General features: G+C 56.8%; 1 protein-coding gene across 3 annotated transcripts; it reads right to left on the reverse strand.

Annotated features, from left to right (window-relative positions):
* Positions 1 to 1,763: 1,763 nt before the first annotated feature.
* Celsr2 (cadherin EGF LAG seven-pass G-type receptor 2) lies at positions 1,764 to 26,531 on the reverse strand. 3 transcript variants are annotated; one of them, XM_021157753.2, is made up of 34 exons: positions 23,137 to 26,531; positions 17,608 to 18,255; positions 15,192 to 15,414; positions 14,725 to 14,840; positions 14,452 to 14,540; positions 14,050 to 14,207; positions 13,557 to 13,720; positions 13,311 to 13,436; positions 12,805 to 12,971; positions 12,271 to 12,558; positions 12,016 to 12,190; positions 11,662 to 11,803; positions 11,387 to 11,507; positions 10,774 to 10,957; positions 10,508 to 10,609; positions 9,815 to 9,909; positions 9,396 to 9,605; positions 8,691 to 8,874; positions 8,432 to 8,560; positions 8,160 to 8,340; positions 7,876 to 8,043; positions 7,650 to 7,776; positions 7,362 to 7,562; positions 6,870 to 7,044; positions 6,486 to 6,598; positions 6,253 to 6,332; positions 6,041 to 6,167; positions 5,817 to 5,939; positions 5,129 to 5,256; positions 4,852 to 4,940; positions 4,566 to 4,748; positions 4,256 to 4,426; positions 3,927 to 4,161; positions 1,764 to 3,428 (listed from the first exon to the last, which is right to left on the reverse strand). In XM_021157753.2, exons 1-34 carry the CDS (start codon positions 26,444 to 26,446, stop codon positions 3,407 to 3,409), a joined length of 8,754 nt encoding a protein of 2,917 aa, XP_021013412.1. In that variant the 5' UTR covers positions 26,447 to 26,531; the 3' UTR covers positions 1,764 to 3,406. The 3 variants fall into 3 exon arrangements, with proteins under 3 accessions (XP_021013412.1, XP_021013410.1, XP_029331120.1); XM_021157751.2 differs by having other exon boundaries at positions 1,764 to 3,574; XM_029475260.1 differs by lacking the exon at positions 4,566 to 4,748 and having other exon boundaries at positions 3,140 to 3,574; positions 23,137 to 26,468.
* Positions 26,532 to 27,430: the final 899 nt, after the last annotated feature.

The raw sequence follows: 27,430 nt of genomic DNA on the forward strand, positions 1-27,430 counted from the left end.
TGAGCATAAAGGACAAGGGGTGGCCCGCTACTGTGTCCAAAAGTGCTCTTAGGCCTTCGGCTCTCCTCCCCTATCCCCACATCCAGGGGCCCTCCATAGCGTTTCCCCTTATGACTGTCCGTAAGATTAATTTAATAACACCTTTAAATACACGGGGACTATACACAGTGGTGGCTGCCTCTACATTCCATCCTCTACAGCCACTGAAATTCTCAGAGCTGACACTCGGGAGGGAGCGGATACACAGATGTCATGGGTTCTGATTTGAAGAAATACGGTACAAGGCAAGAAAGCCTCAGGTGTGTTTCCCAGATTCCAGCCTATCTCATCTTCCCTCAAACAGCCTGGTTCAGGGGGAGGTCTTCTGGGTGGGCTATAGTGAGGTCAAGCTTACCAACCAGCCAGTAGCTGAGTCCCCTTGATCTCCTGGGGTCTTCCAGGCTTGCTTGTCCTGGGCCTCCATCCCAGTGAATAAGTCACTGCACAGAGCTCAGGAAGCAGACGTCTGCAGTAGCAGCCAAGCCTAAGAACACACACCTCGGCATGGCCAGTAGGTGGCAGGTTTGTTCCGTTTTGTTTGGTTGGTTTTGTTTGGTTTTGGAGCCAAGCCCCTATGGGTGGGGAAGCAAAGACAGCCACAATCCCTTGTGTTGCTGCCACCTGGTGGCTGAAGCCGGCAAGGCATTTTCTCTCACTGGGTCAATCTTGGCGTTTCTGCCTCCACCCAATAGGGCTCTCTGACTCCAAACCTGCCGAACTCACTTGGTGGTAGTGCCTACCTGCCACAGCTGCCCTTCTTGTTTAGCTACCTGCTTGCCGCCTCCTCGCTGGCTTGGATTTCTAATTTTCTCTCCGTCCACCACACCTCTTCCACTCCACACGCAACAACAGGAGAAGCCAGTGTTTATTGGCCTCTCGCTATGCACTGTGAAAAGTTGTAAGCACTTTGCAGGTGTTAAGTTATTTAATTCTCCTAAAAGCTCAATTAGGCGGCTGCTGTTACCACTGCCCTCATTTTGTAGACAGAGGAACCAAGGCACAAACAAATCAGGCTGCTGCTCGAGGTTCCAGGGTTGGTTCATTATATCCTCATTTGTTGGATGGAGCTTTCAAAAACAAAAATTAGGACTAGAAGTAGTGTCACCAAACACATACTTATCCCCAGAATGAGTGTACGCTTCATTCCCCCAAGAAAACAGACAGACAGACAGCCCACAATAGCCAGGTGGTGGTGGCACATACCTTTAATCCCAGCACTTGGGAGGCAGAGGCAGACAGATCTCTGAGCTCGAGGCCAGCCTGATCTATAGAATGAGTTCCAGCCAGGACTATACAGAGAAACCCTGACTCAAAAAAAAAAAAAAAAAAAAAAAAAAAAAAAAAAAAAGGAAAGGAAAAAAAAAAAAACAAACAAAAAAGCCCCAGAAACTCCCACTCCACTTCTTCCTATCTACCGAATTCTGCCTTAGAAAACGTTGTTTGTCTGGGACTCAGGCTGAGACCCGGCCTGATTTGTGTAGCCTCTCCATTCTCTCCATCCTTCCCAGCCTCTCCAACTTCTCCAGCCTCTCCAGCTTCTCCAGCCTCTCCAGTGGTACAAGCTTATATCCTAGGGGAGAACAATACCCACCTACCCACCTATCTTCTCTCCCTTCCAACCGCCAGACTCAGCGCTCTGTGCTGTTATGGCTTTAGTCTCTCTGTCCTCAGGATCGTCAAGGTTCTACCTACCCTGTTCCCAAAATCCAGGCCTCAACCCAGGCTGCTTTACAGAAGCCAGTGGTGACACGGCTCCTGCACAGAACTAGTTTATTCAGTAGTATGGGGGGAAAACAAAACAAAACAAAAACAAAACTCTACCATATTTACAGCGACAATCAAACTGTACAATCTGATGGTTAGTATCAAGTTAGCATCCAGCATCTTTGTATTTGTTTTTTAAGTCAAGTCATCAGTAGTTAAAAAAAAAAAAATCCAGTTAAATTTTTAACCCTTTACAGGAATTGCTGAGGGGAAGAGGGCAGAGGACAGGTGAGAATCCATGGCAGAAAAGCCAGAGGCCAGCCTTCCAAGTGAGGGACAGGAACATCTTTCCTGCCTCGAGCCTTTATTCTACACCTGCTCTAGAAGGGAAGTCAGTGACAAGTCTGGAATACATGCTCAGAGGAGAGGGGGACTCAAATGAATGGTGGTTGCAAAAACCCGAGGAGAGCAAATGGAGCGAGAGGAAGGATGGTAGGCCCCAAGTCCAGGGCTGCCAGGGACTCACCCAGCCTGCGATGGCCACATGAGACCCCTGGGGACCAGACACAAACCCATCCCAACACACACACAAAAAAAAACCCCAAATAAATAAAAAATATATTAACTCTCTCTTCACAGGGAGCTGGGGTCAAGTAGGGGGACAATGGGGACCAAGGACCTGGTTCTTTGAAGAAGAGAGCCAATTCCAGGAAGGGGTTAAAAATAGAACATGTCTCAGAGGCCACAGCAGGTCAGACAAAATAATGGCATTTGTCTGATTTGGCGGGGAGGGGGTGAGTGGACAGCAGAACCCAGACCTGGCACCTGTGCTGGGGGCCCTCAGGGCCACCATGCCAGCTCTGTGCTTGCCCTTCCTCCTGGGGCCGCCCACACAGCAAAGAAGCAATGGAAGAGTGACTGGCCCTCCCTGCAAGGGTGGGCAGGAGAAATGAAGCACTTTGGGGTCAGCAAACTGAGCAAACATCTGGGCTGTAGCACATGGCCAGAGTCCAGGAAAAGGAGAGGGGCTGGGGTAGTCCTTCCCCATCATGGGGGCAACAGGCTTCCCCTTAAAAAACGGTTCATGCAGCATTTGGGGGGTCCACGGGCCATGAGTCCTTCTGCCCCTGGCCGGACAGGGCTTGTCAGTTCCTGGGAGAGGTGGAACTGGCGGGTGGAAAGTGCCTTTGTTTTTTTTTTGTTTTGTTTTGTTTTTTTTTTTTGTCCTGACTCCTCACCAACTGAGGCCTGTCTGTCCGTCTGTCCGGTGCAGCCTTGCAGGGGCTCCTGCCCCTGGTGCACGTGGCTTTGTCCTTTCCTTTTGGTGATGGCAAATGAGGGGCAGGCCCCCTAAGAGTCCCTCTCCTCCCAGAGGCACAGGAGATGAAACTGAAGAGAGGCTGGGACGCGTCCTGGGTGGTCCTGTCCTCTTTGGGAAGGGGAAAGGGGAGTCCACTTCCAGCGTATAAAAACAAAATTAATCCCTGAAGTCATGAAGAGTGGAGATCCTTTTTTTAAATTCTTTTTTCCTCTTTTTTTTTTTTTTTCTGAAAAACTTTGTCTTGGAGATGTTGGCCCTCCCGAGGGTCCAAAGTGCAGTTGGGGGGAGGTGGGGGGAGGGACTTGGCACTAGCTGGCCTTCTGGGCCCGAGGCCCAGGCTCCTCAGATGGACGGTTCGTCGCTGCTGCTTCGGCAGGCAGGCAGGCAGGTGGGTGGTAGGGAGCAGGGGCAGGATAAAGCAGAAGACAGGATTGGGGCATGAGCGCAGCGGGGGAAGGGGACGAAGGAACACCGGCCCAGGGTTAATGCAGGAAGTTAAAGAAGAGAAATCTGGAGAGGCAGGAGAGGAGAGTGGCAGAGAAGGCAGACAGAGGGTTAGCTGGAGCAACAGAAGGGACAGTGAGCAGCTTCCACCAGAAAAAGAAACAGAAAAGCAGCCCCAGCCCCCACCCTCTCGCAAGATGGGGGACAGGCATTGTGCATAAAGCCCAGGGGGTCTGGTGTACCCCCAACAGAGCACCATGTTGTCTGGGCATACAAGGGAGCTGGACTCCGCTTAGCCCAACTGCCAAGCAGAGTAGCCTGGTGAAGCTCAGAGGCAGCAGTGGGTCAGTGGCTTGGGTTAGCAAGGACCTCAGGCAGGTTTCCCCCACCCCACCCCCGTCCCTCCTGCCCGACTCACTCAGAGCCAGAGGAGTCCTCATCCACCGTGCCTGCCTTGATGCTCATGGCGACAGGCATGACCCCATTCAGCTGTTCCTGCAGAGACTGGCGAGGAGGTGGGCGGGGAGGAGGTCCGTGACGACTGCCCTCACTGATGGAGGAGCCCCGAGAAGACCCTGTGCCCTGCTCCAGGGGCAGCCTTAGAAGGCTGCTCTTTTCGCTGATGGTGGGCAGACACTTCTTCTTGAGGATGCCTGGGTACAAGGTGTGGGTATCATGAGATGGGAAGTCCTAATAGCTCCGGCAAGAGAATAGGAGAGTGGAGCTGATGGGAGAGACTCCACTCACCTTTGTGAGGTTGGGTAGAAGGGCCCGGAAGGGGTCCCAGAGACCCTTCCCGAGTTAGGGCATCTCCATTCTCCCGTGGCCGCTCTTCAAGGGGCCCACTACCACTATTCTCCTTTGTTGTGGTCCCAAAGTCTCCCGGCCAAGGGACCTTCCCAGACCCTGGACCCCCATCTGTCAAAGAAAGGAAGCCGATAGTCCCAGAGAGGGCAGACAGTTAGGATAGCCACCACCCCAGCGCTATTTTCCAAGAAGCCCTGGCCTCTTAGGCTTCTGTTGCCCCCCAATGGCCGCAGCCCTGGTGCTGGCCCACCCTTGGGGGTACTGTGAAGGGGCAGTCTCTCAGCTCCAGGACCCAGCAGGCTGTCCCAGCCCTGCTCGCCAGGGAAGGCGGCCTCCTCCTCCTCTTCCTCGCTGTCTGATGAGTGGGTGGAGGCATAGGAACCACTCTGGTCATCTTCCAGGGACAGGTCACTGTCAGAGTCCGTGTCGGGATCTGGGAGGTCAGGGAGGGATCACAACTGTCCCACCTGCCCCGGCCCACCCTCAGCAAAAGCCAGGCCCCTGCCCTGCTAGGCATCCAGGGCCTCTGTCCTCACCATGTTGTTGGGCTTGGCCTTCCAAGAACAGGCCACTTGGGTCCCCTAGGCCAGGGGGAACCTGGCCAGGGTTCAGCGTGGACTCCTCCCTAAAAAGACAACACTATGCTGTAGAGGGATTCCCAGGTCCTACCTTGTGTCCCTTACTGCTGCTAATCTAGGCTGCGACCTGTGCTGGCCACCATCTGAGATGCTCAGCTCCTAGCAGCTGGCTGGTCTTGGTTCTAGCGTTCACGGTCTTTCCCCCATTCCCAATTCTCCCGTTTCTCGGACTCACCTCAGCAAGAAGGGGATGTAGCTGGGCTGACTCTTGCCCGAGCGGCTGGCACTGTGCAACGAGCCAGCCGAATCTCCGTAAGGCTGGTACAGCCTCCCGTCTGCGTAGGGGCTGGGGCAGTTATAGGACTAGGCCGGAGACAGACATGTCAGTGAGTGAGTGAGCAGGAGGGAGTGGCCCCAGGCTAGAAAGTAAAGGGTCCCAGGAACTTACCCCAAACCCTACCTCCCACATGCCCAGGGATTAAAGTGGAAAGGCCCCTTCTGTGTTGCCTTCACCCTAGGGCCTAGCAGTGGGCACAGCTACACCATAGTTGTGTAGCATTGAACACTCCAAATGCCCTGGACTTGTATAAGGGCTTGCTGGTTTTTAAAAAAAAAAAAAGGCACTTGGAATTGTCTCCTGAGAATATTCTAGGAGACAGGAAATTTATCAAAATTCATGAGGAATTCTCTGGCACAGGGTGTCCCACCTGGCAACCAATCTCTGCCTGCATCTCCCTCAAGTCAAAATCTCTTTTACCCAGTGATAGCATTTCCTCCTAAGGGAACACATTCCACTCTGCCCTCTCCTCCTAACATGAAGGTGTGCGGAGATGGGGAAAAAGGACGCCCAGGTCAAAAAAGCACAGAGAACAAACAGGTTCCTCGGGCTTGCTTCCCCTTCCATCAGACCCAGGCTCCCTCACCGAGGTCAGGGTAGACTTAGTGGTCAAGGCAGGGTCGGGACTGGGCTTCCGGCTGCAGGCAAACTTGAGTGCTTTCCGGACCTCCTTGCTGAGCACCACGTAGGAGAGGAAGATGAAGGGGCCCTGGCAGGCAGAGACAGCCACGGTTGGCACACTCAGCACCCCACCCCCAGGCGTGCTTGCATCCACTCAGTAGGGGTGTGTGTGTGGGGGGGGGCAGGTACCTGGACACAATTGCAGGCAGCGAAGAGGTAGTGGAAGAGCAGAGTGTCGCTGTTGACAGAGAGCAGTGCCAGCAGCCATGTGGCACTCAGCAGCAAGAGGACCGTGAAGGAGGAGCGCAGGCCCGAGCTGGAGGGCAGGGCAGATGTGAGTCCTGCTGTGACATCCTCCACACCAACACCCACCCCACGCCCGGCCACCTGCCAGTACTCACACGGGCCCTTTCTTCTCGAAGCCCTGCCGTTGGGCAGCACAGGAGGCTCGGGCCGACAGGATGTACAGGAAGACACTCATCTGGGCAGTGGAGAGGGATGTGAGAGGACCAGAGAACAGAGACACTTTACTTTCTGCCTTGCCCTGGGGGCTCCAGAAGCCTTGGCTCTTCCTAAAGGGGATCTGTAGGACCCCCTCATCTTGCTTACTGCACATCACTTTCTAAGCACTTACCGAAACAGCAAAGGCCACTGGTCCAGCAAAGCTCCAGATGAGGGTATCATAGACAGAGAGCCAGCAGAAGTCAGGGTTCCCATAGCCTTCTGGATCCAAGCCCACAGCAAGACCTGAAGCATAGATACAGTAGCAAGACAGGGTGCTCAGGATGGAGGCAATTATGCTGCCATCAAAGCTCATAGAACCAGGCATGGAACACATAAGGTCTGTCCACTCCTCTCTCCAAGGAGAAGCCCAGCCCCTGACACTCAATACCAGGTTGTCCAAGTATAGGGGGAAGGAATTCTTAGGACTCGAACTATGGGTTTGGGGTACATGCATGAAGGTGGAGCTAGGGCCTAGGGACAGGGGATCTCTAGGCCAGAAAAGGAGGCAGGATACCTGTGATGAAAGCGGGGACGCCCCAGCCCAGCATGTAGTAGAAACGCATGGGACTGGCATTGACGTCGCGCACCTCTGTGAGCGCGCGGTACAGGTGTAAGGCCTCCAGCAGAGCCCAGGAGAAGGTGCAGAGGTACAGGAAATGCAGCAGGATAGCGATGACTGTACAGGCAAACTGGGGGCCAGGACACAGAGTCAGGAGCCAAGGCGGCTAATACGGGGAGGGCACCCAGGGGAAGGAGGGAGGCAGTGGGGAAGCCTGGTAGTGTGCGCTGCCTCGGAGGAAGCCCAGGCTATATAAGAAAGAACATCTGGGACGCTGGAACATTATGAGAGAACTAGAGAAGAGCATACTGTGGGCCAGGTGCTGGGATGGGCCCTTTATCTGCTCACTGCCATGGGAGCAGGGATGGGAGAGGGCCACAGGGGCGACACCAGGAGCCTTGGTGGGGCTGGAAGTTGGGAGGGTCTCTGAGAGAGGAAGAATCTTACAGGGAGGTCAGCCTGGTTGATGCCCAGGAGAAAGACCAGCTGGGCCAGGCCCAAGGCAGCTGTGAGGTTGCGTCGGATGCCGTGCTGGTTGGAGCGGAGGGCACGGAGGAGGGTGAGGAAGAGGAAGGTGAGCATCAGGGCAGCTAAGGTGACTCCAAGGGCCACGTATGTCAGGGTCTTCAGTGGCAAGATCTCACCGTTCTGAGGGATGAGTGGCAGGGCGTCAGGCACCTGGCCCCTGGATTTGTTTCCCACCCATCGCTCTGAGCTACCCCTGCGGGGTCCAACCTCTCGTCGTGACACATCCATAAGCACAGCAAAGCTTGTCATATGGTTGCACTGGCAGCTGACGTGGCTCTCGTTACGGAAGACAACTTCGCAGCCTCGGGCGGACCAGCCACCAGTGCCACTGACCCTGCGGGAGGAAGACGGAGTCAGGGAGGGAGAAGGGTGGGCAGCCAGGAGCCGGGACTCTTGGTCCAAAGTCATGGAGGTAAGAGTGGTACAGGCTCACAGGATCGAATGGTTCCAGAAGACACAGATGGGCTTGGTCCGCTCCTCGGTCTCCAGCAGCCGGAACTGCACGGTGACTGGCTTGTCCAGAGCCCGAGGCAGGAGTTCCTCATCATCGTGAACGCTGATGCTCACCACAGGGGTGTTGATGACTGGGCGCTTGGGGACTCTGATGACAGGAAGGCACATGGTCACCAAAGTGGCCACCAGACACCCTTATCACTGGGAGCTGTTTCCTGTTCCCTTGCTAACCCTAACTTCCCAGGTCTCGTCCTAGCTGCTTACCTCAGGCTACGCTTATCAGGGTCATAGTTGTGGGGCAGCAGTCCAGCCAGCGTGTGGTAGATGATGACACTGGCCACTGCCTCTCCCTGACTCAGTTCTGGGTGCCTCCGCTGCCGCCGGGCCAGCTCCTCCATCTCCTGGGCTTCGCCGGGTCCTGCAGACCTCACCATGGAGGGCATCTCTGGAAGTAAATGCTGCTATGCTCAGCTGGCCCTGCCCACTGCATGGACGTCCCACTCCAAGCCGTTACCACATCCGTGTTCCCCGCTGACCTCTGAAGACAGATTCTGGCAAAATGACTGTGGTCTCAAGATCTGGGGGGCGCTCCCCACGTAATGCCTCATAACGGGGCAGCTTGGTCCCAGCAAAGTTCCCCTTATCCAGGCGCACTACAGAGATGACTAGAAAGGAACACGGCCACAGTCACTCACCAAGTGAGACAGGCGGGCCCTAAGCACAGCGGCCCTTTGAAAAAGGGGCAGGGCTCTCTCCACAACCCCCCACCCCCACCCCAGCCCAGCACCACCTCACCAATGTTGGGTGTGACGATGGTGAAGGGGCTTAGGTAGGTGTGCCTCATATTCTGGGCAAGGGCGCTGGCGTAAGCCTCATAGTGCTGGAGCAGCCAGGCGGTGCCACCCTCTGTCTGCTGGATCAGTTCCCAGTGCCTCTTGTTGGCTGCATCCAGGAGGGCGCTGCCCACCCTCAGCAGATTCTGGGGACAGGCATGGTCACAGTAGCATATGCTTGTGGTCAACCTCATACCAAGTCCCAGCCTGTGCCTGCCCCAGACCCGCCCTCGGTGTCCTTCCCTCAGCAGTCCCCACAGTCTCTCCTGGGAAGCCTTGTGCATCATACTGTCCACTTCCAACACGGGTACCCGCCTCTAACCCTTCCTCCACACTTTAATCAGAGGACCCAGTGTGTCCTCGCATGCCTCCTTCTGTTGCGTGCCTCTCTGGTTCCCTGAAAAGACTGAGCTCTTGGTATAATAGGCAGGGCTCTGCTTTAGGTCAGCGCACACCTCAGTACAAGTGCCTCTGCTAGGTACTAGGATGCTGATAATGGTAGGCGGAAGTACTCTTCATCAACTGTGCTGCACGATGGCTTACAAGCTGGCATGGAGGCTTCGTGCCAGGGATGGGGCTCCTCCCGGTAGGGGAGTATCTCCCTCCCCCAAGATCTCCAGGAACAGGCTGTCTCACTGGCCCCCACCAGGCCTACTTCAAGCCCCACCTCCGTGAAGTGTACATCCTGTGTGGCGGATAGCCCAAAGCCCCGCTGGGCACTCTCATGAGCCAGGAGCCGTGTGGCCAGCTGGTAGGCCACCTTGACATCACTGCCGAAGTAGCCAGAGGTGTGCTGGGTGGCATTGCGCAGGAGCAGGGCTAGCCTCTGGGAGCGTCCTGAGTCCAGGCCTGATTCGTTCCTCTGCAGCCGCTCAGCCTGCATGGAGGACCAGAATTGCAGAGGGTCAGACAGGATGGAGATGACCGGAGGGGCTCGGGAGTAAAAGGGCTTCAAAAGGTAGGTGGGGGGGAAGAGGCGGCCTCTGCAGGTAGGAGTCCTCTCAGGTAAACAGGAACCAGGAGTCAGGAGCTCTACTTCCAAAGACAAGGGTGTGAACAAGAGGAGAAGACACGGGGTCAACTTACGAAGCCCTTTAGCTCTGAGAAGGTGACTGATGTGCAGTTGAAGAGGTTTGGGGGGAGCCAACCCCTGTGCTCATCACAGTGGCGCACAGCAGTCCCTGGAGGGAAGACGCCAAGAAGGCAGGACTTAGGGAGACAGGAAGCCGGCCAGGTACAAGCAGCCCAAAAGAATGTGTAAGAATGTGGGTGTTCAGAAGCCCAGAGCCGGCCGAAACATCTGAGCAAAACCAGTCCAATGGGACAGAGGTCTGTAACCTCAGCCACCACGCCTGTCCCTCCAGCTCCTGCCTTGCCCCTTAGCCGTGAATCCTGTACATCACTAATTGGGATCTCTTGGGATAGGACCCGGCACTCCACACTCCTCAGGACTGCCTCCCTTTAATGTGGTGTAACTCCAGTACAAGGTAGAGTTAGCTGAAGACAGGAGCCTCATGCAATCCGCCTTTGAGTTTAGTGCCCAACCCCATTCCCAGAACATGCAGGACTTTCAACAGTTCTGTTTGGGTTGGATACAGGCACGTTCGCTCAGCCTAGGTTGAAGGGTAAGTGAGTGAAGGAAGGTGACACATTGACTCTCTGCGAGCTAGAAACCAGAAAGTGGGGCCCCAGGAGCTACACGCTGGGGGTTGCTGTCTTCACTCCTCTGACAGTAAAGGTCAAGGGTTCAATATCTTATTGTAGTCCTCTAAGACCTACCAAAGGAGCCTTTGGGGCAGGGGGCAGCAGCAGGTAGCCCGAACCGCGTGCGGGGCCACCAGATCCCAGCCTCTATGGCCCGTGGGCAGCTGTCGTAATTCACTATGGAGAAGAGCACATGGTCACCTATAAGCAGTTCCATTCAGGCCCCAAAACCTTCCTTCCACGTCCCCGACTGACCCATGACCAGCCTCAATTTCTAGCCTCTGCAATATAAGCTCTTAGCATACGGCGAGGAGGGAGCCTACCTGCCCCAAGAGTCCTACCTTCACAGCCATTGGTGGTGACCTCAGCAAAAGGGTTGTCACAGCGGTCACACTGACGCCCAATGACTCCAGGCTTGCATGGACACTGGCCGTCCTCAGGGTCACAGACTCGGGACAAAGAACCAGTGGGGTAACAGTCACACAAGAGACAAGTGGGGCTGCCGGGGGGCCGGTAGTGATTCTCCTAGGAGGGAAGACGTGGGGGGTCACTGGGTCGAGATGTCGTTCCTGGATGCTGGTGGAGCTTCAAGCTGCGGCCTCCCTAGAGAGAGTCTTCCCCTACCCTGGGTCCTCGTGGGAATGTGACTTAACATTCTCAAGAGCCGGTAATGACCTGGAGTTGAACTCATCAATGAGAAACCAAGCATTCAGAATAGGCTGAAGCCAGCCAGCCCGTAGAGCTAGTCCAGGGATCCCTGCCTCAATACTGGTCCTGGATCCCCCTGCATCTAGCTATAAGGGCAAATGACCACTTGCCATGCCTGATATGGCAAAGGCACGGGGCCCTCTGCTCTCTGGAGGAAGGCCCAGATCCTCTTCTCCTCTGTTTTCCCCGGCGGGCTAGAAGCTACAGGGTAGGGTGCCACAGTGGGGGCTCACTCGGGACTCTCACCTTGCAGTGGCACTCGCCGCTTGTCTTGTTGCAATCTGGGTCAAAGCCTTTGCTGACATCACAGTTGCATGGACCACATGTGGGGTGTCCCCACCAGCCACGGGGGCAAGGTTGGTCAATCCTGCAGAAAGACACCCAGACAGGCATGAGCCCCCTCTGCCACTACATCTCCTTCCACTTGGTTCAACCACAGGTGGTCCTTTCAGCCTCGGCTGCAGCTCAGCCGGACTCTCAGGGCTCAGAGTGACAGCAGAGATAAGCCCTGACCCACCTACCTGGTCTCACAATATGGCCCAAGGTAATTTGGTAAACACTCGCAGATGTAGCCGTGGGGTGCATTGGGTTTTCGGGTACACACGGACTGGTGTTCGCATGGGTTCAGGTCACACACATTTGTACAGTTGTCACCATAGTAACCTGGACAAGAAGGACCAGAAAGGTTCAGGGCCCACCCTCTACTGGCATTCTCTTCTGTCCATCTCCTCTTATCTACTTCCACTCTGAGCATTGCGCCAGGCAGCCATAACCCTGTAGGAGATGACGGCTCAGAGAAGAAGTGACTGGCCACATATTAGAGATGGAGTGTGACCCGTGGCACTGGCCCCGTTCCCCCCACATCCTCAGCATACCTAGATTACAGCTACAAGAATAGCTGTCCCAGTCATTGCTGCAGTAGCTGTTGGTAGGGCATGGATTCGAATCACAGGGATCTGGCCAGCTACAGCCTGGCTCCACATTGATGCTCTCCCCGCGGCTGGGATCTAGACTGCTGATACCCTCAGGTGTCTCGCTTACCCTCACGCCCTGGAGGGATAAGAGCTGGCATTAGCCTTCAGTGGAGCAGGGCTCCAGGTAGGAACGGGAGGTCAGGGGCGGAGACTCACCTGCAAACAGCCCCGGAAGCCACGGGCCACTCCGCTGGCTGGCCCAGGAACGCCCCCGACTGTAATATTGCTCAGGTGCAGCCCATGCAGCCGAGGGCCCAGATTACCCTCTGCCTTCTGTTGCCCATAGTCAAAGGACAGAATGGCATGGCCAGGGCCCCCGCTGGCTCCCAGTGCCAGCTGCGCATGATGCCAGTCACCATCATTGGCTCGGCCTGGCTCCAGACGTAGAGATGACGCCTGGAGCCCTGTGCCCTCCACACTTAGCACTACGTGGCCTGCCCGAAGCTGTACAAGAGGGGGAAAAAATCAGCAGACCACCTCAATGGGCTCTTCCAATCTGTCTGGTTGAGGGCAGAGGAGGCTGCTTATTTCCCTTAAGCCCAGTAGGTGGCAGCACTGACCCACGGAATGGGCCCAGCCAGCTCTTCGCTTCTGCCAAACCCTGCCCAGCCACCTGGGTCCAACCCCCTGAAGGCTCCTACAATGCTAGCCAAGCCGGGGCTTGCCACACTCCCACGTGCCCTGCATCACCTGCAGGGTGATGGTGCTGCGCCCCCTGGTGACGGCCTGCAGCAGGACGCCATCTGCCTGGCGTGTGCGGAACATGAGGCTGAGGTGCCAGGGCTGAGAGATGGGCAGAGAGAGGCCATGCCAGGCCACAAGGCTGCTGCCCAGGAAACGCTGGGGGTTGGCCATTTCTGGGAAGGCAAAAATGAAAAGTGACTCAAGGGCAGAGCAGTGGAGTCCGAAGCGTGGCGGCTCTGTGAGAGTCGGACCCTTGCCTCCCCTCACACCCAATCCTCTCAGTGCCCCGCCCTCCAGAGCATATACCTGTCCCGGGCCCGCCCTACATTGTGCCCAGGGCCTGCCTGCCTCTGACTAGGCCCTTTGTCTCCTGCCTAGCTTCTCCTTACTCTGCCCAGACACGCTTTTCCACCCACAGCCCAGCTCACAGAACCCTGCCCAGAGCCTGCCCCAAGCCCTGCCCGTGATCCCAGACAACCCAGGCCCCAACCTGTGGCAGGTGCCACTCCTACCCTGGGTGCAGCTCTTGCCCCCGAAGCCTAGTGGACACTCGCAGCTGAACGCATCCCACTGGTTCACACAGGTGCCACCGTTGTGGCAAATGCTGCTGTCGCACACGATCTTCTTGGTGGGGCAGCCTGGAAGGAAGAGAAAGGGACTCAGGGACCAACAGCAGTGGCTGGAAGACCACACAGGCTGGTATGTCCAGGTCACAGCAGTTGGCTCCCAGCCTTGCCCCTACCCCCGGGTCCTCATACCAGGCACAGTGCCATTGTTGGCAATGAAGTCGGCCATGTCGATGTGCCGGCTATCCACCTGGAGGTTCTTCATGCAGCCCACAAAGTGCCGCATTCGGACGGGGAAGCTCTCGGGCAGATCCGGCACCCCACCCAGCAACAAGGGCCCTGTCAGGTCCAGAGACCTAGGGGACGAAAGCGTGAAGACACAGGGGTTTAAGTTTATGGCTCTTCTCTTACCCCGTACCCTGTCACTAGGCCCAAGAAAAGGAGCACTTGGACCAAGGCTAAGGAGCCCTTTTAGAACAATGCCCAGGAAGTAGAGGCACTGCAGTATAGACAAATGTACTCTCAGCCTATACCCTTCCCTCACAGTCCGCCACGACCTGACTCTAACTCTCCAACATTGCCAGTGTCAGGAAGGGGCGCATCTGACTGGCTCCCGCTCTGGAGCCCCATCCCTTTGGCCTGCACTACCCTCTCCCTAGGTCCTGCCCCCACCTTCCCCGCTTACTTCTTGCTGCCTCCTTGGGTGCCCTGGGCAGCACAGGAGTAGTTGCCCAGCATAGCTCCAAAGCGCAGAGCCACCCCTGTGTCACAGCCATCCACAGACACCACGGCTACCTTCTGCTCAGATGGACCTTGGGGAAGCCCTGTCTGACCCAACAGTGGCTGTGGACAGAGAAGGGAGGCAGTAGACCACCCGGCATAGGGCTGCACCTCTCCATACACACCCACCCACAGTCGAGGACCGCCCAGAGGGATGGAGGTGCCCTGCACAGCACATCCCCACCCCCTCCCAGGCACAAGAGCTGTGAGCAGCCTCCCCCACCACTCACAATACCAACCGAGGCTGGAAAAACGCATGCACCAAGACCAGGACCCTCTAACTCCTCCGTCCCTCAGCCAGACCCACCTTGTTATAGTACTTCAGCTGCACTGTGTGCCACTGGCCATCACTGACCCCTCCCGGCACGAACGGAGACACGGTGGTGGTCGATTCCCCTAGAGAAAGGACAGGGTTAGCTGGGTCACAGGAAGAGAGTCGGGAGTGGCAGAGCAGCGGGCATGTCTAGGGATGGAGGCCAGGTCAGGGTTTGACTGGGAGGGAAGGCGCGTGGCTTGAGGTCAGAGGGTCAGAGGCATGAGCTCTTAGGAGACGGGCAAGGACATGAGGCGCTGGGCTCACCTGCAGAGAAGGTGAGCTGCACCTGTTCCTGGATCACCTCCAGAGCCACAAAGTCATGCTTCTCATTGAAGCGCCCATTGTACAGCAGTAGCCCGTTACGCTCCTTAGTAGCAAACCTATATAGGGGGGTTGGTCATGGGGGCAAGGAATGGGGTACCCACCTGTGTACTAGTACCCCAGACATCTAAGCAATAGCAAAACTGGCGCTTTGGCTAAGGCTATGGAGTCAGAACACAGATAATGAGCCCAAACGAGGACCCTGGCCTTCTGACTCCTCATCCTGAAGGGTCGGGGAAGAGTGCCAGCCAGACCCTGATGGTGAGGGCAGCCTGCTGGCTCAGCAGACAGGTAGTTCTGTCAACAGCTGCTCCCAGTGCGTTCACTGAGCTGCTACCCCATCTACTAGACCAGGAGGTACTCCACACTCTTGCATGTGCCCTGCAACCCCGGGACCTCGTCACACTCACGAGAGGGCCAGGGTGAAGTGGAAGCGCTGGCGCAGGCCACGGAAGGTGATGAAGGAGCGGGCAGGGAAGCTGCGTGTGGTCACCTGGCAGAAGGGTTTCTCAAAGTCCCCGGAGGGGCAGTCACATTTGAAACCTCCCACCAACAGGTTGACACAGGTACCCCCGTTCTTGCAGACACCTGGAGTACAACGGCCTGAGCGGGTACTCGCTTCACAGTGCTCGCCTGGGGAGGAAAGACAGGCAGGGTGAGGCCCCGAGGAGAAGGCAACTGAGCGTGAGGTGCCCCTCCCTCTCCCAGCGCCTATAATAAAGGCTTGGTTCTGGTTGAGAGAACTCTGTTAGGAGGTATTGGAAACATCGGGAGGAGTGTAGGAAGCCAGTCACTGGAGTGTGCCATAAAGGGCTATATGTTGTCCCAGGACCCTTGTCATCTGGGTGAGCAGCTTTGCCACCCTGATGTTCTTTTCTTATAGCGTGGGACCGGCCACCAGAACTGAAATGGCACGGCAGAGCTTGCAAGACAAAATTAACCTTTCTTGTTTTAAACAGTCTCTCTTGGGTAATCCAGTGGTGAGAAGTTTTTTGTTTGTTTGTTTGTTTGTTTGTTTGTGTTTTTCAAGACAGGGTTTCTCTGTGTAGCCCTGGCTGTCCTGTAACTTACTCTGTAGACCAGGCTGGCCTTGAACTCAGAAATCTGCCTGCCTCTGCCTCCCGAGTGCTGGGATTAAAGGCGTGTGCCACCATGCCTGGTGGTGAGAAGTTTAACACGTCCCTGGTGACATCTCCTGAGACCTCTACCCATCCTCAAGATTCTCCCATGCGTTCTTACTTCCTCTTGGTGACTTTCTCCTCTGAAATCAATGACACACCAGATCCTCTTACTGGCCCACCACGCTATTCTCTCTGCAGCTCCACAGATGCTCTGTTGCAAGCTCCTCAAAGTTTTTCAGCCCTTCCCCGCACCTGTCCACAACCTTGGTCCCCAGGCCCTGGCCCCTGCAGAGGCAAATGCCAAGCCAGAAAGGATCTAGAGGACAGCAAAGGGCTGTGCCAGCCCCCACTCTCCCATTCCCCGCTTCCCACGGATGCTTTTGTTCCTGTCGGGTCAGAGATTAGTTTTCTTCCCTAGAGATGTGACCAGGTTTCCATGTCTATTTGAGTTACAGGTTGGGGTGGATGGCGTGAAGCAAGCCTGGGCTCCCCCAAGAACAGAACTGAGGATCCCTCTGCACCCAAACAAGGCTGAGAGGGTGGGGGCCTAAGCCGGAGGACAGCCGAGGAAGCAGGGGACTGAAAACTCAGATATCAGATGGGGAAAGCCACTCCCTTCTCTCCCTCCCAATTCTGATTCTAGAGATAGGTTCTCTGTTCCCTGTGCCTAGTGACTGGCTCTTGTTTCCATGGAAACTGTTGTTCGCCTACTCGGGAGCCCCCTTCCCCATCCTCCTGGACAAAGACTCCCTTCCCCTCTCTCAGTCCCACCCTCCCCTCTCCTCCCTTCCCCCAGCACCCCCCCTCCCTGCCCCCAGCAGCAGCACAGAAGAGTCAAGTCTGGCAAGTTCTGAGCAGAAGGATGCAGCAGGAGGCACCGAGCCTGCCTACGCTACTGGCAGAGCCAGTGCGCCTGGTGCTGGAAGACATGAAGCCTGGGAGTCTGGGAAGGAAAAGGAGCAAGGGAGCCAGTAGGGTGGGGCAGGGTGTGAAGAGACCTGCAGCCACAGACCAATAGGGAGGCAGAAATGGAGCCTTGCTGCTCAGGGTTACACAGGTCCAGCGTCCTGGAACTCCCATGACGCCAAAGCCCTGCTTTTCCGTGCCTTCCTCCTGTTCCTGGGTGGGGAAAGTCTGGCTCCAGGTTAATGAAGGGATTCACTCAGCGTTATGAAGACCTGGTCCGCGGCCAGAAACACCTCGAAGTGGATCAAGTCACCTCATCCCAGGACTTCCTCAAACAAAAGCCAACTCTCACCACACAAGCCAGCTTTCTCTTCCTGTCAAATTACTGACATGAATCCTCCCAAGCAACTTTTGACCTACATAAATTGGTTATCTCCATCTTAAATACAAGGAAGAGAAGCTAAGTAGCTCGCTCATTTTCACACAGCTATTAGTGGGAAAGCTGGAACACGAAGCCAGGTGCTGGACTGACCTCAATTACACAGTCTTAGTGGGTCTGTGTGCAGGCGGCATGTGCCAGCGTGGGTGTGTGGGCTTGCACAGTGAACACAAGGCTCCTCATTCTGACTTACCAAGCAGGCGGTTGCCAAACAGCAATAGGATCTAAGAACGGCTGATGCGCCTCTATAGGTTATATGCTCAGAAGGAACGAGGCAGCCCCATTATTAGCTTGATTGGTGCTTGGCCCAGAGCGTCAGCCCTGCAGGGCCGCCCCCATTGTCCCTTGCCCTAGGCTCACCCGTGTAGCCGTCCTGACAGAGGCAGGTATAGCCGCCCTCTCGGCTGCGGCAGCGCCCATGGGGTCCACAAGGTCTTGAGTAACAGAGGTCCACCTCGGTCTCGCAGTAGTCGCCTGTGAAGCCTGGTGGGCAGCGACAGCGCAGACCCCCGACAGGGTGGATGGGCCGGAAGAGCACCGAAGAGGAGGCGATGAAGGGCGCAGAGGAGTCGAACCGCAGCACAGACACACAGCGCATGTAATTCTCGCAGGGCTCCCGCAGGCAAATGTTGTCGTCGAAGGGGAGCACGCGCTGCGCTGAGATGGCGGTGAGCAGGCTGCGGTTGAGGTACAGGCGCTCCTGGAGATCCTCTGAAGGCAGAAAGGGTGGCCCACCCCCGGGTCCTGGAGGCTGGCCCACCGATAGGCTTACGTTGAGGATATGGCCGCCTGGGGCATCAGTATCCCTTTGCACATTGAAGACCACCACGTGATCCGGGGGTGTGGCCAACGTGGCTGCCACGGCCTGAATGAAGAGTCCCAGAAGTGGTGAGAGAAAGCGTTCTGGAGACATGTCTTCCAAGCGCAGCGTGATGCTGTGTGTGAGCATCTCGTCCGTGATGATGGTGACACGTAGAGAGCACTGGGCTGTCACACTGTGGACACCATCTGAAGAGAAGCAACACAGATCAACAACAGCCCTGGGGGAGGCAGGCAGAAGCAGATGTGCCAAGCCACAAGACCCTGACTTAGAGCAAAGGAGGGAGTAGGCTTATGTGATAGTCAGGGGAGGAGTCAAGAAAAAGGAGCAAGGAGGAGGGAGTATCAGGAGGAGGGAACACCATCAGAAAAAAGTACTGAGAAGAGGGAGCACCATAAGGAGAGAACATTAGAAGTGGGGAGCACCACCGGGCAGTGGTGGCCCACGCCTTTAATCCCAGCACTTGGGAGGCAGAGGCAGGTGGATTTCTGAGTTCGAGGTCAGCCTGGTCTACAGAGTGAGTTCCAGGACAGCCAGGGCTACGCAGGGCTACAAAAAAAAAAAAAAAAGTGGGGAGCACCAAGAAAAAGAAGTGATGAGAAGTAGGAGGGCCAGGAGGAGAGAGCACCAGGAGGAGGGAGCACTAAGAAGATGAAGAAGAAGTAATCAGAAGAGTGAGCACCAGGAGGAGAGAGGGCCAGGAGAAGGGAGCACGGGAGGAAGAAGTATCAGGAGGAGGGAGCACCAGGAGGAGAGAGCACCAGGAGAAGGGAGCACGGGAGGAGGGAGCATGGGAGGAAGAAGCATCAGGAGGAGGGAGCACCAGGAGGAGAGAGGGCCAAGAGGAGAGAGCACCAGGAGAAGGGAGCACGGGAGGAGGGAGCACCAGGAAGAGGAAGCATCAGAACTAGAAGGTGCAAGCAGGCTAAAATCCAGCCCATATCCTGCAAGGTACTCAAGAAAACCTTTTTCTAGCCGGCATAAAGGCGGCCAATGGGATGAATCACCTGTGGACAAGTCTCTCCTTGAGGGGGTTACCTCATATGAGCTTAAGGAAAGGAGGTTTTCAAAACTGTTCTTTGTGTGTTTTCTCGGTACTCCTTGGCATGACGCATGAACCGCCTTCCAGCATCTCTGCCTGTCACCCCACTCAGTATACACCCTGCCCCCTGAGACCAGTCCTTGGGTTTCTTTGCTCCACCACTGTGCTTTTTTCTTTGCTTGTTTTTCTAGAGGGCGCAGAGTACCATGAGAGGCTGCCTCCCCTTACCCTGTACTTCTCAGTCCCACTGTGACCCTGCCTCTCAGCATGCTGTAGCAGGTTGTATGGAAGGTGAATCTGGTCAGAGGTGCCAGGTTCCCCTCGCACTCAGCTCCACAAGTGCTTCTGTGCAAGCCTGCTAGCCCATGGCAACACCTCTTACACAGAGCCCTGTACCCACACAACTCTGGGTAGCCTGGGGTCCCCACCCCAAGAAGTCCAGCTGAGCCACCTCAGCCAGTGGTAGCGACACACACTGCTCCAAGCTGGAGAAAGGGTAGGCGGGGGTGGGGAACGTGGGCAGCTTTCACCCTGAGCTCCACTGGGCTGGTCTCTCCTCTGGCACTAGGGCCTCTTGTTATTCATCACTCACTTGGCTCACCAAGTTGTACCCAAAGGTCTGCCTGCCATACCCTCCCTCCCCCCGGCAGCCAACTCACTTATAAACAGCTAAGTGCTAACACATTCAATGGTGTCTCACTCCACCCACACATGCTATGCTCAGAAGTGTCATGCACACCTGAATGTTGCATACACACGGCAATGGACTGTGCTTAGATTAAAAATGAATTCTGGAAGGCAGAGAAAGGGAAATGGCTTGGAAGGCCATAGAGGGTGTTCCTAGTCAATACAGCGCCTTACACGTAATGAGTGTTCAGTAAAAACTAAGATGCTCATGGGAATCCCTTGTACATAAAAGTATCTTGAAAACATGGCAGCAAGCTAGGCGATGGTTATACTCGTCTTTAATACTAGTGCTCAGGAGGCAGAGGCGGGAGGATCTCTGAGTTCAAGGGCAGCTTGGTCTACAGAGCCAAGTTCTAGGACAGCCAGCCGGAGCTACATAGAAAAACCTTATCTTGAAAACCCAAAAGGAAAACACACACACACACACAGAGCAAACTCTCCAACCAGATGCAAAATATGACGTCCAAATGGGATAGGATGGGAGCCAGTGTCACTGAGGCAGAAAAGAGAGATGGAGATATGGGACCCTACTCTGTACATGTCACACTTCGAGTGGCTGCTACCTTGAGCATACTGAAGGCAGGCACCCATCTCAGCGATGCCCTGGGCCCACTGCTGACCTGCCCTGTGGCCTCACTGCTGTGGTCACCTTTGTTCCTCCTGCTTTGCCCAGGGTACCAAGACAGCAGGTCATGGTCCTCCGAGCCCTCTAGCCTGCCCATGGGTCACCATCTGACTGCTTTCAGAAGCAGGGTTCAGGAGCTGATGTCACAGCCCAGTGTTTTCTGGATATGATGTTCCCTCCAGACAGAAAGTAACAACACAGGGCTCTACAAACAGTGCTCCTGGACCAACAAGCAAGAGAATCTTTGCCATCCCCTGGTTTTGGGAAGCAGCACTCCTGCATGTTGTTGTCCACCAACCCAGGCCCGTCTGTGCCCCTCACTCAGCATGTCTCTTGCTTCCCATCTGGCCCACCATCTGTGGCCACCTGCCCCTCTGCTAATGTCCCCATCCCAGCAACCAACCCATTGCTCTCTCTCCTTCCTCTTTGTCCTTCCCCCGTGCCTTGCTCTGGGTCACTCCTTTGGTGCAAAGGCAGGTTGGAATAGGAGTGGCCAGTACATTGCCTGACTTGTTTTAGACAGAAGAGAGAGCTGGGGTAGGCTCTGACCCAGGAAATACCACCTCGGTCTAGGCCTCAGTCAGCTGCACCCGAGAAGATGCCAGAGCCAGCCTCCCAGCCTTCCCTCTTCTGGCAGAGGGTCTGCTGTCTGGGAGGTGAGCAGGCCTTGGGCAGGTTCTCCTGTGTGTCTGAAGAAGGCAGCAGCCGGGGCCATTTGGGCTGCAGGACCCATCCAGCCCAGGCTGGGGCAGCTGCAGCCAGAGGGAAGAAGAGAAGACAGGATCTAAACACAGAGACCAACAGGGGAAGACAAAGACCCAGGAAAAGAGCCAGCAGAGGAGGAAACGTGGGAGAAGGAGAGAGACACAGAAGCTGGAGAGAAGGTGACAGACAGGCAGTGCAGGAGGGTCCCCATGGGCAGGGTGGGAGGGAAGGAGGAGACAAAGAACCAGAGAAGGAAGACAAAGGGACAGTGGGCGACAGTCCCCCTCACCCAGCCTCCTGAACTTTGGGGTTGCCTTGGTGACTGACTCTAAGGGTCAGGGCTGATGGGGGAGGGGGACAAGGGCAGAAAGGCAGCCACAGTGTGTCCTAGCTGCAGCCCCAGCCTTCCCTCTAGCCTAGAGCGTTGTGTTTGGGGCCGTGTGCCCTGGTGAGGCAGCAGAGGCTAAGCAGAGCTGTCCTCCACATGGTCGGTCCCTAGGTATCTAGCCAGATTCACTACTGAAGGCTGTGGATGGAGGGCAGGAGGGAGAGGCCTTTCTTCTGCCTCTAGTGCCAGGCTCAGGTGAGGGTACTCCTGGCTTCCTTCTCCTGGAGGAAAACTGGAAGCTTCAGGTGGTTTACAGCCTGACCCATAGCTTGGAGAGCTCCTTCTCCCTGGTCCTTGCAGGGTGGGACCTGAGGGGTGGGACCAGGAAGTATCTGTCCAGTAAGAAGTGTGAGCAGGAAGGGGGGGGGGTAAGGCTATCTTCCCTTCCCTGATGTGCAAAGGGGGCCTGGAGGGGGCTGCCAGGCCTTGCCCCTGGAAAAATCATTAACACCCCCCCCCGCGCCCGCCCCTCACTCCAAGTCCCAACTCCCAGAAAGGACTTGGTGACCCAGTCTGCCTCGCTCCCGCCTTGCTTCTCATCCCCAGAGCTGACAGAAAGGACAGAATATACTGTCACCGAGTCCTGCTTGCCTTCCCCAAGTCCTGCTGTCTGCGGAGTCTACAGGCTGAGCGCTTGACCAAGCAGCAGGAATGCCCAGGCTGGGTTCTGGCCAGGCTCCCACACCCCTACAAGTCTGTTTTCTCTCCACCAAGTCAGGGCCCTGGAGTCTTAAAGCTCAGAAGTCGCAGTGCACTCTGATCCCCATGTCTATTTTCCCGAGACCGGGCCACCATGGTCAGCAGGGAAGGCCTAGCACCCCAAGAAAAAGCCACAGGAAGTCTAGGGGCCCAAAAGGTCCATCTGCCCTGACTTCATTGCTGCCCTCCCACCAAGCCAGACCCCAACCAAGAACTCAGGACAGTGAGGTCTGTTTGGACAGAGACAATGAGCTCTGGCTTTACTTCCTGCCTGGAGCTCTGGAGGGGGAGCCAAGGCAGGCAGGCTCCTTCTGCCTGGAGGGAAAAGCAATGCCTCAGACAAAGTCCAAGTCAGTCTCTGCTGCAGCTCTACTGAGAGCCAGAGGGGGAGAGAAGAGGGCGGCAGGGTCCTGACCCCCTTGGTGGAATCCTGTGTCCCTAAAGCCCTCTGACCTGCCTAAGGCCTTGTGAGATCACAGGACCATCCTAATGAGGGTACCAGGGTGCTGAGGAGCCAACTTGCCTCGCCCCTTCCTCGCCAAGGTCTTCCCTCCACCTCCCCCAGCTCTTGGGCCTTCCAGGCTTCCACGCGCCCTTTTTTTTTTTTTTTTCACAATTCTTGGCAGCCATAGTCAGGGCAGTCTCACAACACTTCCCCCCACCACGTCACAGTCTGGTAGGCAGGGGGGCAGCCAACCAAAGCAGCCCAGCCCAGCCTGGGGCAGCAGGCAGGGCCTGCGCCAGCTGCCAGAAGTCCTGGGCTTTTTTCTCAGGCCAGGTTCCCAATCTCTCAGCCTCTGAGCTGTCCACAGGGTAGAGGGTTGGGTCACCAGCTCCTCCTGGATGGCACCCCACCTCCGGTGGCTGCCCAGACCTCCCTGAAGCACTATCCCCACCCCAACATCACTGGGCATCTCCCTTACCTGACACCAGCACACTCATGATGGCTTCCAGGGGCCGGTTGTTGTCCAGTGCCCGGCTCAGTCTCAGCTCACCGGTGGAGGCATTGAGCAGGACCAGGCTGAGTTCATTTCCTCGCTCAAAGCTGTACGTCAGGCTGTCTGAGATATCGGGGTCGTGGGCAGGCACACGGCCTATGGCACCACCGGGGAAGCTGCTGGAGCGGTTGGTGACATAGTTGTTGAAGAGAATCTCAAAGTTGCCCAGCACGGGCGGGTTATCATTGCGGTCAAGGAGGCGGACATGGACAGTAGCCCTGCTCACCAAGGGAGCAGACGTAGCCTGGATGACCAGGACATATTCAGGCCGGTCCTCATAGTCCAAATCTACCAGGGCAGTTAGCTCGCCAGAGAAGATATCCAACTGAAAGACCTCAGGGATATTGCCCTCCACAATCTGGTACATGATCTGTGCGTTGGTCCCCTCATCTGGGTCAGTGGCTGTGACCCGGGCCACGGCCAGCCCAATGGGGCTGTTCTCTTCCACAAATACGTCAAACTCATCCTGTTCAAAGACAGGGGGGTTGTCATTCACATCTAGGACAGTAACTGTCACTTCCATGGGTGTGCGGGCTGGTGGCATGCCCTTGTCCACCGCATAGGCCCGCAGGATGTACTGGGCCACATTCTCACGATCCAGCCTCCGCAGTGTGCGCACAATGCCCGATGTCGACTCTACAATAAAGTCACCGTCCCCATCATCTCCTCCTTGGAAGGTGTAGAAAACCCTGCCGTTCAGACCGGAGTCTCGATCTGTGGCTGAGATCTGTAGGACGCTGGTGAAAGGCGGCACGTCCTCGTAGACACTCCCCTGGTAGGAATCTCTGAGGAACTGGGGGGCGTTGTCGTTCACATCATTCACCAGGATCTCCAGGTAGGTGGTGTCAGACTTCTGGGGAATGCCATTGTCCCGAGCGGTGATGGCCAGGGTATAAGACACCTGGTCCTCGTAGTCCAGCTCAGCCTGGGTGGTGACAGCCCCAGTGTCCGCGTCAATTCGGAACTGGGGGATGCTATCCTCCATAAAGTAGGTGATTCGGGCATTCTCCCCCGTGTCCTCATCCGTGGCGCTGATCAGCACCACCGTGGTGCCTGCTGGCCGGTCTTCATTAACGTTGACTGTATAGTGGGAGCTCTGGAAGACGGGACGGTGGGTGTTGGCATCGGTGACATTCACTACTATCTGAGCTGTGTCCTGCCTTGTGCCATCCGAGGCAGTCACTGCCAGCACATACTGCCGCTCAAGTTTGTAGTCCAGCGGTAAGGCAAGGGAGACCAGTCCACCACCACTTTGGCTGGTGATAGAGAAGCGGTTGCGGGTGTTGCCGCTGGTGATCTGGTAGGTAATGACACTGTGAGCGTCTCGATCCACGGCTGACACGGTCACCACACTGGTGCCCACGGCAGCATCCTCGTTGAGCCGCACGGTGTACTCTGGCTGCGTGAAGGTTGGGTTGTTGTCATTGACGTCCAAGATGGTTACACTGACACTGGCTGAGGCCGTGAGCGCTGGGGTGCCATGGTCCCGGGCCTCTACACCAAAGCTGTAGAAATCAACCTCTTCCCGATCCAACTCTGCAGCCACAGAGATCCAGCCTGTGCCATTGTTAATGGTGAAGGGGAAGTCGTGCCCAACCCCGGCCAGGCTATACTCAAGGCGGGCGTTATCACCAGCGTCAGCATCAATTGCCTGGACGTGCAGAACAAGGTAGCCTAAAGGGACACTCTCTAGGACGGTGGCCTGGAAAGGGGTGCTGACAAAGATGGGGGCGTTATCGTTGATGTCTAGGACTTGCACTGTTACTAGGCCAGAGACGTTGGAGAGTGGAGGACGGCCACCGTCCTGAGCCCGGATCCGAAGCGTATACTCTTTGGTTGTCTCATAGTCGAGCGGGCTTACCACATCCAGGGCTCCAGTCTGAGCATCCAGATAGAATTGGCCCCGAGCATTGCCACTCATGATGCTGTAGTGCACTAGGGCATTGCTGCCCTTGTCTCTATCGGAGGCGGTGACTCGGAGAACTGGGGCTCCTGGGGTCACATCCTCCCGCACCTGGACCACATAACGCTTCTCGCTAAACTGGGGGGCGTTGTCATTATCATCCTCCACCGACAGGAAAACAACGGCTGTGGAACTCCGAGGGCCTGGGTCCCGGCCCTGGTCACTCGCCTCCACTGTTAACTTGTAGGATTCCACTTCCTCCCGGTCTACGGGGCCGCGGGTTCGGATCACCCCCGAGCGAGGATCAATCTCAAAGGCGTCTGAGGGGCTGCCTCCGGCCCCCTCCAGCAGGCGGTACAGAATGTTGGCATTGGGAGGGGCGTCGCCGTCGGTGGCCCTGACTGTAAGCACCTCATAGCCAACCTCCAGGTTCTCCCTGAGGCTCTCCTTGTACTCTTGCTGCTCAAAAACAGGGTCGTGATCGTTGGTGTCTGTCACCAAGATGGTAAGCGTGGCCAAGGCACTCCGTCGGGGCATACCGTGATCCTGTGCAGTGACCCTGAAGACGTGGGTGCTCTTGGTCTCCCGATCCAGCTCCTCAGCTGTGGTGACAGCACCGGTGATTGGGTCCAAGGAGAAGAAATGATTGGAGCGGCTATCAAAGAGGGCATCCATGGTGTACTCAAGTCGACCCGCCTCACCCTCATCTGGATCAATGGCTCTTAAGGATGCAACAGAGGTACCAGCAGGCTGGTTCTCAGGCACTGTGGCCTGGTAGCTGGGAGGCTGGAACTGGGGAGCTGTATTCACATTCCTTTTCCTGCGCCCACCCAGAGATTCCTCTGGTGAGCCTTCCCCAGCCCTGAGCCCTGGGGCCTGTGCCAGCTTGCAAGACTGGCATCTGAGCCGTGGGGCCTTTAAGCAAGGGTGCTCTTCAGGCAGGGTCAGCGTGCCTTGTGGAGAAAGGTGTCCTCCGATACCCAGGAGACGACAGCTCCAGGGGCAGCCTTCAGAGGATGGTGGAAGAGGGATATGAGCCCCTGATTCTGGACACCAAACCCTCAGGCCATCGTGGTGGGGCACCAGGTGGCCGGTCAGCTCAATGCCCGATTCTCTGCAGCGGCTGGTGTAGAGCCAGAGGTTCGAAGCAGAGGCTGGGCAGAGCCAGCCCACGGGGGCGCAGGCCCCAGAGGAGCTGCGTCCCCCGGACCCCAGAGAACGACAGGGCCCCACTTGATCTCCCAGTAGTGGCGACGGTGGCAGCAGCAGCAACAGCAGTAGCAGCGGCAGCAGCGGCGTTGGGAGGGGGGCGCTGGCAGCCCGGCTCCGCATCTCTCCCTGTTCCCGGCCAGCCGGGTCAACAGCCGCGGCGGCTCTTCCTCCGGCTCCTGCGGGCCCCGCCGCGCCTCATGCCCGGGCCGGGGCGCCGGTCCCCGGGGGCCACCTGTACGTCCCACTGGGCCTGCACCCAGATGGCTCGGCGGGGCCGCGCTCTTAGCCCACGATGCGCCGGGCTCCCACCACTCTCGAAGCCGGGCCCGCTCCCGAGTCGCCGCGACCACTGCGGGTTCACGCTGCGCTTCCACCTGCGCTCTGAGCGTTCTCTACCTGCGCCCGCGGGCCGCGAGGATCTCTGGCTCTGCCCGGTCCCCGGGTCCCGAGCCCCAGAATGTCCCCTCCGCCCGCGTAAGGTCGCCCACCTGCGTCTGCGGAGCCGCACGCTCCGGCCCGGGCCCGGCTGCCAACGATGGCCCTGCGCCACCCGCTCGCGCCCTGCGTCCCCGCCGCGGCAGCTACCGGTCGCCGCGGTCCCGGGCCCAGACCCGCGTTCCCTCGCCTCCCGGGCGGGCGGGCGAGCTCTGCAGAGCAGCGGCGGTGGTGGCGGCGGCTCATTACCATAGACCTGCTCGCGCCGCCGCGGTCTTAAAGCGGCGACGCCCAACGCGCCGGAGGAGGTGGGCCCCACCCAGCGCCCTCTTCTGCATGGCGGCTCTAAGTAAGATTCCCGCCTCTGGTAGAATTTTTCTTCCCAGCACATCAGACTTGCTCCTTCCCATTTCTGGATTCCTTCTACAGCTTAAAGAGGAATGAACAATCAGAAACCACACAGGGAATTGATACTCTTGTAAAATTCAATGGCTAGCGCTCTTTCAAAATAGTCTGAATGTCTGCAGGAGGTGACCAGGGGGCGGGAGGTGGGTGGATACACACACACACACACACACACACACACACACACACACACACACACACAGAGGCAAGCAACTTTCCAGTCTTACCATCCCTGAAAGCCCTCATTGCTGTCCCATCCTACAG

The sequence above is a fragment of the Mus caroli genome, chromosome 3 (genome assembly GCF_900094665.2).
Source record: "Mus caroli chromosome 3, CAROLI_EIJ_v1.1, whole genome shotgun sequence".
Lineage (NCBI taxonomy): Eukaryota > Metazoa > Chordata > Mammalia > Rodentia > Muridae > Mus > Mus caroli.

Excerpts from the sequence above, each read along its gene's own strand:
- Celsr2 (XM_021157751.2), bottom strand. The coding sequence starts at position 26,446 with ATGCGGAGCCGGGCTGCCAGCGCCCCCCTCCCAACGCCGCTGCTGCCG. Across the intron at positions 14,208-14,451 it reads AGCTGAAGTACTATAACAAG|CCACTGTTGGGTCAGACAGG; the intron begins GTGGGTCTGGCT and ends CTCTGTCCACAG. Across the intron at positions 4,749-4,851 it reads AGGCCAAGCCCAACAACATG|ATCCCGACACGGACTCTGAC; the intron begins GTGAGGACAGAG and ends CTGACCTCCCAG.